General features: G+C 30.3%; 1 protein-coding gene across 1 annotated transcript; it reads left to right on the top strand.

Annotated features, from left to right (window-relative positions):
• Positions 1-9,134: 9,134 nt before the first annotated feature.
• Positions 9,135-11,445, top strand: GNC (GATA type zinc finger transcription factor family protein). Its single transcript, XM_088124872.1, has 3 exons — positions 9,135-9,385; positions 9,879-10,229; positions 10,865-11,445. Exons 1-3 carry the CDS (start codon positions 9,203-9,205, stop codon positions 11,216-11,218), a joined length of 888 nt encoding a protein of 295 aa, XP_087980998.1. The 5' UTR covers positions 9,135-9,202; the 3' UTR covers positions 11,219-11,445.
• The last annotated feature ends 1,850 nt before the right edge of the window (positions 11,446-13,295 follow it).

The following is a 13,295-nucleotide window of genomic DNA, read 5'->3' as shown; positions in this document are numbered from 1 at the left end:
ATTAAAATTTTTATAAATTATGGATACTGATTCGAAACAAACCCAAATTATAGGACCAAAATTTAAATCTAACATGAAAATTAAAATTTTTAAAATATAAAATAATTAAATAAATATAATTTTTAGAAACCAAAATAAATTTAAATACATTTTTAAGGAACTTATGAGATAAAGAATAAGTGGTGTGGAGGGCATCACAAAAAAAATTGTGGATAAGTCAAGTTGCTGCACCCTCAACAAGATTTTCTGACGTGGCTGCTTTTTGACCTATCAAAATTTACAATTTTGAAAAATAGAACTCCCCATATCATACACGTGACAATCAATAATTGCCTAAACTATCAATTTTTTATTTTTTATTTTTTGAGAAAAATGCCAAACTATTAAATGAGTATGCTCGAGCGTCGGTCAATATCGTGAATTTGAATCTCTATTCTTATGTATTGTGTACTAGAAAAATAGTATACCTAATTTACAACTAATCCACCAAAGAGTTAGATATTATTTTGGTTCATAATCTTTCAAAATATATATTTTGTTTTTCTGTACTTTCAACTCTTACTTATTTTAATATCCATATTTTCAAAATAGTATTTAAACATTTTTAAATTATTAATGAGTAATTTGTGCATGTAAAAGAAAAGTTTGTAAATGTTGTGTTTTCAACTACTTTTAAATGTTTTGTTTTTACGAGAACAATTATATATTTTTTTTAATATAATACGTAGAGATTGAAATTTGAATTCACGAACTTTCAATCGGACAAAGATATCTTAATTAGTTAAGTTATGGTCAAGTTGCGAAGACATTAACCAAAGAAACTGCGTAACCGTGTCTTTAGTTTGAAAAAATATATTGAGAATCTAAAATTGAAAATTTTACCACTAAACTGCCATTCTTTAACTTTTTAAATTAAATTAGTCTACATGTATAAATTTATAATTTAAATTTTTACTTTTTTTTGTTTTGATATCTGTGAGTGTCCGAGTCAGCTTACACGCTCCAAGCATCATGAGTTTGAACACATTTCCTTTTAATTAACCCTAGTCTTTTTGGACCAATGAACCTCCATGCTGGTTAAATTTTTTCATTCTGATGCTTTTTATTTTTGTTACCCATAAACATTTTTAAGCTCTTATTCTTAAGTGAGACATTTGTTCATACTCTAACTAATTTTGATTAATTAAACTTAATACCCATTAAATCCAACATTCTAATTTTAATGGTCAATATCATGGTTAATACATCAAGATGTAACAACTAACTATATTTGATCTCTCATTAATATAGTCTCTTCTTTTTTACTAAATTATAACCCAAATTTTTTATAAAATTTTATTTTTTCTCCATCAAATTCCAACTTTACATGCATTAACATTAAAGAAAAAAAGATAAAAAAAAAGTCGTATTGTCGAACCTTCTCCCATCCTAATTACATAAAAGAAATTGAATTTTTTTTCTTCACGAGAGTTTTAAGCGAAAAGCGAGTTTCTCTATCACGTTGTATTATTCCCAATTAAGCCAAAACCATTAACTATTTTCCTTAAGAAAGTTCAAATATAGATATCTAAAAATATGTTTGCTATCCATATGAGGAACCCCAAATCACAATTATGGAGATAGACATTTTTTTTCAGGTTTCTTAAATTTTTGGGGCAATGAATTAAATAAAAAGGGCCCTACACGTGTCGTTGTTTGAGTGGAGCCATGTGTTAAATGGGCGTTTGATTAATGGGGAGCTGTCATGTTGGTTTCAAATTATGACAAAGTTGTGGGATGTGATTTTTGATTTGTAGTAATGGATAAGAAGGAAAGCATTTCTACATCATTCCTACTCACACCACCTAACAAAGAATTCAACTTGTGCTTGTGGTTGTTTTGATGTGATGTTTCAATCCCAACTTTGTTTTCTCGTAGTTATTTTTGTCATAACGTAGTTCCGAAATTATTGTTATGGGTAAAATTACCTTAAATTCATATGAAGTGAGGTTAGACAAGTAATATGGATCGAACCATTTGAATCGAGTCAGCGACAGACTCGAGCCAATTGAGTCTAAATGTAACAAAAGAAAGGGAAAAGATAGAACATAGAAGAAGAAGTGGGTTGATAAGCATCATTTTGCCTTTGGTGCTCAATAGGAGAAATTGAGCATATGCTAGAATTAGAATGATGCATATTGAAGCGCTTGTCTTACTTATCTAAACCATACAAAAAAAAAAAATGCTACAAATAAGCAACATATGAACAGAATGAGACCTTACGAAAGATGAGACTCTCAGATCGAGTATCAAAAATCCTTTCTTTACGTGTACTATTCATTTAATGATTTGGAAAATTTTTTTATATTTTGTAGATGCAGATTTGGCGTCAGCTTAAACTTCTTTATACGTTAGATTTGGTACGAGGGCCTATGCTTTAGGAACAACCTCAAGCTTTACTTAAGGTGGATCGGATCCTACATACTTGTCACATAGACATATGGAAAATTGGAAAACAAATCATCAACCTCGAACTATTGGCCTAACTTAAGCATTAGAGTGAGTTTAGTTTAACATCACATTTATATGCACATATTTATTGTGTGCAGGTGTTCGCTAGAGATTTCATCGTCGAAATCCAAATATTTTTAAGAAAGCATTCGACTCAAATAACAAACTTATATAACTTAAGAAATTGATCGTATTTGACATGTGAGTTTGTTTATATTGTTAATCTTATAAATTACATATATCTCTAATATATAAATTGTAAGTTGTTTTTTTCAACGGTAATTGACATATACCTCTAACCAAAAGGTTGTGAGTTCGATCATCGCTCCCACATATTGTACTAAAAAAACAACAATATTAAAAAAAATTTGAATATATAAAAGAATTTTTAAATATGATTATACATCATAATGTCACAACTTTTTAGAAAAATGAGATGAATACTTACACGATTATTAATTATGTATCTTTCAACGGAACAACATATTTTTATATAAATCCAATCCCTGTTGAATTAGAGAATTTAATATAATGTCTAATATTTTCTTACCTAAATTAAATTCTTCTAAGGACTATACCTACAAATGAAACAAAAGTCAAATACTTTATATAGAATGAATTTTCTAAGTATCCCAGCCCATATGAATATGGTTCATTGGTAATTTGTTGTATTTAAAAAAGTTTTGTAAATATCCCATATTATTATATTCATTTATAAATAAAAAATGAATGATCTCGATCTAAATTATGGGCCATAACAATCCACAATAGACCATTCATTTGCCCATCAAAATTCTCGCTTTAAGCCTATTGGGCTTCGATCTTTGGCCCAACTCAGAAGAAGACAGAACCCATGGCTCGGCTCTTGGGCCCATCATTGAAAATAAAAATTCCACGAAAACAAATTGTATAAATGACGTCATTTATTAAAATTTTGAAGGTTTAAATTTCTACCAAAAAATATAATCTACTATGAAAAAAGATATGATTTAAGACTTATTGTTCTATATATTTATTATTTTCTTTAAACTCGAAAAAAAAAACCCCAAAATTCTAGAATATCCTTGGCCCTAAACCCACTTCTTGATGTGTCAAAATCAAAGTATGTATCATTCTCCAAAAAAGTACAAACAATTAGAAAAGAAAAAAAATATATATATATCAGATATGTGCTATGTGGCATGTTTTTACTTCTGAGATTGAGATAGTTCTTTTTTTTTTTCCTCCTTAAAAATATTTTTATCATCTAAAATCACTTTGAGAAAATAGAATTGAATAATGCACTAGATTTTCTCTTTTTTTATTTGTAACAAGTGGCTATGAGTAAATCTTGACCGTCATTCGATCAGTATTAGGGATTTTCGTGAGGATTCACTTACAATGAATGGGAAACCTCCGTGGGCCTCGTTCCTCATTCTGCCTCACTTTTTTTTAATATACTTGTATGCACACTAAAACAATCTTATTATTCACTTTTTTTTTCCGAAAATTAATTATTCTCTATATATAAATATACTAACAAAAATTTGTATTTTTCTCTATCAATACACCCAATATATAGAGGAAAATTATACTATGTAAATGAGACTTTATCATTATAAATTAAGCAATTAGTTATAATACATTCATTTTTATTATTTTGCAATTAATTATTTTCATTAATAATTTAGTTTAACTTATACATTTTTGTAAACCTATCAATAAATCCCTCGATCCGTCTATTTTAAGAGGGGGAGAGAGAGAACAAAAGAAGAGATAAAACAAACAAAAATAAAAATTTGGAAGAAAGTGAGAAAATAAAAATCATAATAATGTTATGAGGAGGAAAGTCCTTCTCATGTCTCTCCCTCCATCCATACACACAACCAATGCGAGTGATTAACAAACCCCATACGTAGCCTTATTCTTTATCTTTAATTTTCTCTCTTTTTATTTCTTTATTATTGGTATTCTTTTTTAAAAGACAATAGAGAAACAAATATATATATTTATAGGTTGCAGTACTAACACTAAACAACTTAGTTACTAGGTCAGAGGTCTACGGGAACAACGACATCATTATGATACCAACGGTTGTAACATGCTTTGTATAAGGACTTATCATCAAATCTCAAATTGCTCCGAGTCAACACACAAGCTCATCTCAAATTCCTACCAGCCACATTCCAACTTACTCAACTCTTCAAGACTAACTCTTTAGAATCATATCGGTCCCTGACCATTTGTACCTAGGGTTCCGACACTCCTCTGGAGAAACTTAGCGTTCATTCCTTGACCATTTGTATCCAGCGCCTTGAACTGTTGCATCAACTCTTGACCATTTGTATCCAATTTTAGTTCATGTACTTTAAGTTTTGGTTCATTTTGGTTATTGTATTTTCAAAATGTTCATCTTGGTCACTGTGCTTTCAACTTTGGTTTATTTTAATCTACATCTATTTTCAAAATATTTTTCTTTTTATCTATGTACTTTTTATCTATATTTAAAATGAAATTAAAAATAGATGATGAAAATAGTATTTTAATTATATTTATATTATGATTGATGCATATAAATTCCAGGTTTCAGACATATTTGGATTTTATTGGACTTCCCATGTTCCATACTCTTCCCTCTGTCTCACGTTTCAAGACAAAACGCGGCCTCACGCTCTGCTTTTTTTCCCCCACTTGTCTTTTTTTTTTTTCCTCATCTTCTTTCTTTCTTTTAACCAATTTATAAACTTTTTTTGAATTTTTTCGTTTTACTATTAACTTTATTTTATGTTAGTTTATAGACTTTTTAAAAGCTAATCATTTAATTTGGAACTTTATTGTTATTTTACGATTCATATGGATATGGATAATATAACTTTTGAATATGTGTACTATTAATACGGATATATATTGGAGCTTTATAAATTCGTAACTGTATTGAAATAAGTGACAAAATAATAGTAAAATTAAAAAAGAGTTACTTTAGGGGAAAAAAAGGGGTAAAATAGATTAAAATAGCCATTTTAATAGATTAAGGATGAGACGATGATTTTGAAAAAATCCAAATGCTAAAATAGACCTTATAAAATTTTAAGGGCAAAGTGGATTTTGAACCCAAATTTGAATAAGTGAGTGTCTTTTAACTAATTAAATTGAGCTAATATAATCATAGCTTGAATGTATAAATACATCTGCGTTTTTCTTAAAGTAGAAGATTCGTCAAATTTTCACACCGTACATTTTTTTTAATCATACTCCACATTTATTGTATTGAAGAAAAAATACTCGTCAAATTGAAAGATCAAGGATGTTTTTAAGAGTGATGGTAGAATTAGTGATTTTGAGAAAGAGGATTTAAGGATAATTGATTTTCCAAACTCACCATTCAAGTACGTACCTTAAAAATCAATTTAAAGTGATTTTAAGTTTTCCTAAAATTAATTTTGTAATTTGTCAAAGATGATCAATAGAAAGTGAGGTGATTTTGACAATGGCAAAAGTGATTTTGGTCCTGCCAAAATCACTCCCAAACACACCTCAAATAATTATAGCTTATTTATTAAAACAAAAGACATGTGGTCGATCAAATCGACGTATTGCACTTACGATATTGAATAAAATATATTTTAATGTCGAATTATCACTTTGTCACTATTTTAGAGTCCAATTTTGATAGCTTTCTTAATATCTATTTTGTTACTTACATGTAATTATGTTGAGTTATACTCGAGTTATACTTAAATTAGTCTGGGTTGTACCATGTGTTTTATCTATTGAGTTATATCCGAATTAATTTGTTACCAAATATTTGTTTGCCTATTCAATACGTATGAGTTGAATACACGTTGATCGTATTACACATTAGTACATATATTTGAAGTCCCATTCAACTTTTTTTTTGGGCACATTTCCAACTCCTTAATGTGTTCCGTCAAAAAAAAATAATAAATAAATAAATAAATATATATATTTATAATAAAACTTGCTAACGTGAAAGTTTTAATTTAAAAATAAAAGCGTCCTTATTTTTCTATTTTTGAAATAAAAATGTTTACAAAAATTACGAGGTGGGATAAAAGTATTTTAGTATTTTACGTGAATGAAACTATTTTTTGAATAATACAGATATATATCAACAGAGATATGTCTGATATTTTAATTGCTTAAAAATAATGGGGAATGATAATTTTTAAAATTTAAATACTATTTTAGTATCTCAGTTTTATTGTGATCTTTGTATTTTTATAAAAATTTCATTTGGTCTTTGTACTCTCAAACCGTCTGTTTTGATCCCAAATTTTTAAAAATTGTCAATTTAGTCCATATTTACAAAATTTTAACACAAATTTTATACCCAATGAAAACCCATTAATACAAATTAATTTTTACATTTCAAAAAATTTAGTGAATAAAGTATCAGGCTAAAGATTATGATGTAAAGGAAAAAAGATAAAAATAAAAACGAAGAGACTAAAATGGTCACTTTTAAAAGTACACTGATAAAAGTGGATATTTTGAAAATAAATAGATTAAAATAAACACAAATTAAAAATAGACTAAAATAAACATTTTCAAAATACAATCGAAGTCAAAAACTTTAACTGAAAAGAACAAAAGAAAGTGGATGAGAAAGGAAAAAGAAAATGCATGGCCAAAGGAGTGGGGAGGTATGGGAAAGGCTTTGCCTTTAGCCCTTCTTATTGTTAAATTATTTAAAAAAAAATATTTGACCACTAACAAAATTTTTTTACCATTAAAATTGTGAACTGGAGTCTATGTTTTACCCAAGGGGTAAAAATTATATTAATGTCACAAGCTAGGACATGAATTTATAAACTATGATTGCTTGGTTGTAAAAGGCTTGAAAATCTTACCCCGTCAAACTATTGGACGGGCAGATTTCAGTGGTCCATCAAGATATATTACAACTTCAACCAATTGGAGTTACTGAGAAAAAATCACTCTTACTTCTCAAATTTATCTTCTTGCTTTTATAGATTACAACCAAGCTTATAAATATTCATGTAGATTCAAAACTCGATGGTTAATCAATTTTATGAAAATATCGATGGTTTCAAAAGTTAAAAAATTATTTGAATGAATAAATAAGTATTCTATCCTTTTGAAATAAATTTAAAATTCTTATTAATAGTAAGGGTATGATAATGAATATTTTGTTGATATTTTTTAATATTTTATTGATGTACCTTTTACGATATGATGGAAATATCAATTTACTTTCTATGTCGATGTCGAATGTGTGGAATTATGAAAATATAGACGTGTTGATGAAAATTTAACACTGATCACACAAGTGTAGAAACTAAACACAAAACGAACGATAATATTGACAATTACTGTTGAGCTAAGTTCATATTTTGTATTACATGCGAGTTTTATTAATAATCATTTTTTTATGGTCCCTTTTTTGATGACATATTGCTAAAATTTAGGAACTTTTATGCATCTGTTTTATAATATTTTAAGTTTATTTTTCATCAACTACCCACACCAACCAAATTCTAAGGAGTTCCGAATTATATATGTCGATTCCATAAGATAATAATTCGTATATTTTAATAATCTATCTTTCATAATTATACCCATGTCCAACTGTACGTGTGGCTGAGATATTCCAACTTTCAATCATTTAATTAAGTTGCATACCTTAATAACCTAATTGAACCAAAAGTCTAATTATCTCATTGATTTTAGCAGTACACATATATAAAAGGAGGAGTAATTTTGTAATTTTAAAAACATAACAAATTGTAATTTTCTCATATATATTATTCAAAACTTTTAACAGCGAATTGAAAATTTTTGGTTACTTTTAGCGATGAGGTGTAATTTTTGTCACTAAAAGTACTCAAAGCGACACACATTTAATTCGTCTCGAAAATTTTAACTAAAAAACCTCATAATAGACCAAGTTTTTGGCGATGAATATAATTTCATTGTCGTAGATTATTTATGACAACGTTACACACATTTCATCGCCAAAAGTACTTTTTTGCGACGAAATAATTTCATACTCAAATGTGGTTGCCAAAACAAACAATTATTGTAGTGATTTTAGTGGTACAAGGAAGAGTAATTTGTAGTGAAATTGAAACTGTGGTTTCTATTAATTGGACTCGTTGTTTGGGTTCGAACAATACCATAACGACCAGCATAAGATTTGAACGCTAGACTTCATGATAGGTGGTACCACAGGACCCAAGGCATTTACCACTGCGCCATCCCAACCGTCCTCGAATTCAAAGATGCGATGGCGGGTAATTTGGATTTCGGGTAATTGGGGGCGTGTGGTGTAGAAAGAGGGAGAAAAGGGTAAATGTGGATGTGTTTCCTTAGGCATCCAGATATATTTTTGATCATGAGGTACAGTAAGGAGAGGGGTTTGAAATATCATTTGAGAAGAAGGAGAAGGAGAAGGAGAAGAAGATAGGGTTTTTTGGGTGGTTTTTTGTTTTTGTTGTGAATTGTGTAGCAGAATTCCACTCCACTGATCCATTCAAAATATTATTTTTTTGGTGGTTTGTCTTTCTTTTTTCTTTTCAAGTTTTTGTTTGTTTCTTTGTCCTGAAAGGCACGTGAATGTCTCATTAATTACGCCTTAGCCCCACATCCTCTCCCCTCCCCTTTTATAAGTTTTTTCACCATCACATCTCTTCCTTCGGGCCTTTTGCCTTCTCCAAAACTTCTCTCTCTCTCTCTCTCTCTCACAGCTCTCATGGCTCCACCTTATCAAAATTCTTTCCCCTCTCATCATCACCATGATCTTGATCACCTCTTCTTTCCCACCACCCCTCAGCCTTCTTCCTCCTCTTCTTCCACTCTCTCGTTCCCGCTCCGCCTCGATCATGCCACCCACTCCGATGATCATTCTCACCCGCTCAACCTCAGACAAGACCAGGTATTGCGTCTTGTTTTGCTTAATATGTAGGGGCGGAGTCAAGAAGGAAAAGAGAGAGGCAGGACGAGAAGGGAAGACAATTATTTGTCTCTCTTTAGTCTTTGTTTCTCGGATTTGTGATATTGTTGAAATCTTTGTTCTATATATGAAAAGTTAAAATCACTTGTATGTGTATTGTCTGTTTGAGCGTTTTATTGAATCAAGATGACTAAAAAATAATCGAAATTTTGATCGTTGTTGTGTGTGATCTTTTAAGAAAATTTCTAGCTCTACCCCTATTTATATCATCCGGGGTTTAATCATTTTTCAACGATCTTCCCTTCGGTGGAATGAAGATTATTGTTGAAAAATGAACTAAAACTACGATTGTCATGTGATCTTTTAGAAAATTTCTGGTTCCGCGGCTATTTATACTATTTAGTTTTCACTTTAGAAAAACAATTATAATTAACTATGATAGTTGTGTGATTTTTTTTTTTTTTTTTTTTGATAGGGTGGAAGAATCGTGGGCTGTAACAGCGATGATGGTGTGGAAACTGGACTAAGGTTTACTATTTGGAAGCAGATTGACAAGAGCGGGAGTTCGATTGATGACGATTTGGCCTTGAAGTGGGATTCTTCTTCTTCCAATATCAGAATGGTTATAAATTCTAATCCAACAGAGACGCCAGCCCCGATCAACGGCGGTCGGAATTTTCAAGATCTCAATCCATCGTTGTCGTTCGATCAGACCAATAAACGGAGAACGTTGAACGTTGATGACAACAACTCTGTAACTAGAACTTGTTCGGACTGTAACACCACCAAGACTCCTCTATGGAGGAGCGGACCAAGAGGTCCTAAGGTAATTAATTAACTTAGTATCAGAGTAATAAATCTTATTCTCGCACTCTTGTAGAATGATTTAATTGTTAGTTACTATTAATAATCATGTTAATTCGTGAGATACAAAATTTAGCTTTTTAACTTATGGGCTTAGCTTCGTTTACCTTAATTAAACATCATCTTTCTTAATTTGAGTGTTAATTGAATATGAATAAGGGATTAAATTTGTAGTAACTTTTAAGATTTTAGTAGTGATTTACCTTTAATCAAACACCATTTATTTCATATGATTTTTAAAATTAGAATATGACATTTAAATCTAATTCATCAGTAAAAATCTCATGTTTATCATCTAACTGTAATTAGATGTAATCAGAGAGGACGGAAGGGAGAGAATAATCTCTTCTTTTTCGGTGGTGGTCAGTAAGAAAATTTATATGCTTACAGATATTCGGAAGTTTTTATTTTTTGTCTTATCAAGTATTTGTTTGTTCAAAACAATACGGTGAAAATTCGAACCATCTATGTTATGCTTTTTATGGTAGAAAAATATCTTAATCTAGGACTTTTTACCATTTTTTTTATTTAAAATTAAACAATCTCTAGGGTTTACTAATTTTGGAACCATACGAACAATTTTCATTAATGGTGCAGTCACTTTGCAACGCCTGTGGAATCCGACAAAGGAAAGCGAGACGAGCAGCCATGGCGGCAGCGGCGGAGGAGGCGGCGGCGGCGAACGGCACTATTCCATACGGCGGAAAGCCGGCGGCCGCAGTAGTTCTGAAACCCAATAAAACCGCGGTGCAACACAAGATAATCAAGCCGGCGGCGACATTGAAGAGAAAATGCAAAGACGTCGCCGCCGGCCGCGGCGGCGGAGGGAGAAAAAAGCTACATTTTGAAGATTCCTCTTACCAAAGAGTTTTCCCGCCGGACGAGAGGGAAGCCGCCATCTTGCTCATGACCTTATCTTATGGCTGGCCTTCTTCATGGATTAATTTATGAAAATTTATATATATATATTTTTAATTTATTGCCTTTTATCTTTTTTTTTTAATTCAGTTAATTTGTCTATTGCTAAATGCTAATGCATTTTGGGGATAAAAAAATTTAGAATAATTAGAATAAAGACGTCCTTGAGGAAATATTGTATTTGTACTAATTAATTTCTAAATATTTATATTTAATATATATGGAAGTGTGTATATATAGTATATATACTTGTTGATCTAGCAACTGTTTTTTTTTTCCTCAGATTTTGTTGTGGGAAATTTTAGTATATGAATTGAAATAATTAGGTACATTTTGGGAGTGTATATGTATGATACAGATAAGTTGATCCGTCATCACGAGTTAATTTTAGTAGAACAATACAAAATGGGAGATTTAACTTTCGATCGGAAAAATTGGTAATATAGATAATTTAATATTTATTTATTATTTTCTCGTGTAATATATTTCGTCACTCTTTTTCTAAATATATTTTATGTGACTTTTTATTGTAAATTTTAATTTTGTCTTTACCTTTCGAATGGAGCTTATTTTTTATGGGATTATATGTTAATAAGGATTCTTTTGTTAAGTTTAATAAAATAACGTTAATTTTCATTATAGGACGACAAAGAAAAAAACAATGTGTACTTTATCATGGGTATGTAGTACTAAAATGCTTAAGGATTGGATTAGAGAACAAACAACCCTCAAATCCTATCTTATTTAATTGAATTAATGTATCTCATATATTGTTAACAAGGAATTACAAAAATAGCACAAAAAATATGTATTTACACCTATAACATTAGATTTAAAATTTTACAAAAATAGCATAAACCAATCAAAAGTTATTTCTGCGACATTTTCAAAAGAAGCAAAAACATTCTAATATTTTGTCAATACATTTTTATTAAGTAGGACATTTAGTCTAGTGGTATGATTCTCGTTTTGCTTTAAAATTTTTACTTTGGTTTGTGTAGTTTGGTCAAACTCATGACATCTTCATCATAAGACAACTTTGATGAAGATGTCCTAAGTTTGAGTCCTCATCTCAACATGTTATATTAAAAAAGTAAAATACGTCGATTTAACGCAACGATGAAAATTAAAAATTATCAGTATACATATTTGAATATCAGACCTTGAGAAGGAAAAAAAAAAAAAGAGCCAACGTCATTTCCGCCTCATGTTTAAATTGAAATTCAGCCTAAAATACGTGGATCAAATTTCTCATCAGAAAATCAAAGGGACAGAAGTGACATAACAATTTTTGGAAAATAGTATCTTCCTACTCCGTGTAGTGTAACTTTTTTAAAATTTAAAAATAACTATGAGTGGTCCCATGCGTTCAAGATATAAAAATGAGATACATTTTTCAACTTATATGAAAATTAAAATGATTAAACACAAAAAATAAATTTCATGTTCTCGTAGCAAGCATAGAATGTTAATTGACATATATCTTCAATCAAGAAGTTATGAATCCGATCATTCACATGTTATACTAAAAAAAGAAATTAATGTTTATTATGCTAGTAAAATAAGTTCACATGTAAACTTATCGCGTACATGTTTGAAGAGAAATTCAACGAAGAGAAACTTGAATTAATGAACTTGTATTTGTATTTATGTATGTGGGTGTTACAATCTCTAATGTATAATCCTCTGATTAACTCTCTCAAATGTAAACTTTAATTCAATGACTCGTGAGCTTGTTATTGATCGTTGATGCCTTCAGCTTCTCGCTTGACGAAGGATCTTTGAAGTCTTCGGCTTTGAGTTTGTTTGAAGACTTTGACTTGTTGATGAAGTTCTTTGGCTTGTAGCTTGATGAAGACTTTGTGAAGTCTTCGGCTTTGCGCTAGTGAAGTTCTTTAACGTTGCAGCTTGTTGAAGTTCTTCGACTTTGTAGCTTGTGAAGTTCTTCGGCTTTGCAGCTTGTGAAGTGCTTCGGCTTCGGGCAGCTTGTTGAGGTTCTTCGGCTTTACGCAGCTTGTTGAAGTTCTTCGCCTTTGCAGCTTGTGAAGCTCTCCAAGTGTGCTTGTTTCCCCCTTCTTCCTTACCATGGCAAGTCTTTGTGAAATAACTC

Source organism: Momordica charantia (genome assembly GCF_013281855.1).
Source record: "Momordica charantia cultivar OHB3-1 chromosome 6 unlocalized genomic scaffold, Mcharantia_2.0 BLBB01000006.1, whole genome shotgun sequence".
NCBI classification, from domain to species: domain Eukaryota; kingdom Viridiplantae; phylum Streptophyta; class Magnoliopsida; order Cucurbitales; family Cucurbitaceae; genus Momordica; species Momordica charantia.
The sequence above is the reverse complement of the archived record's forward strand: the minus strand, read 5'-3'. Positions and strand labels throughout refer to the sequence as shown.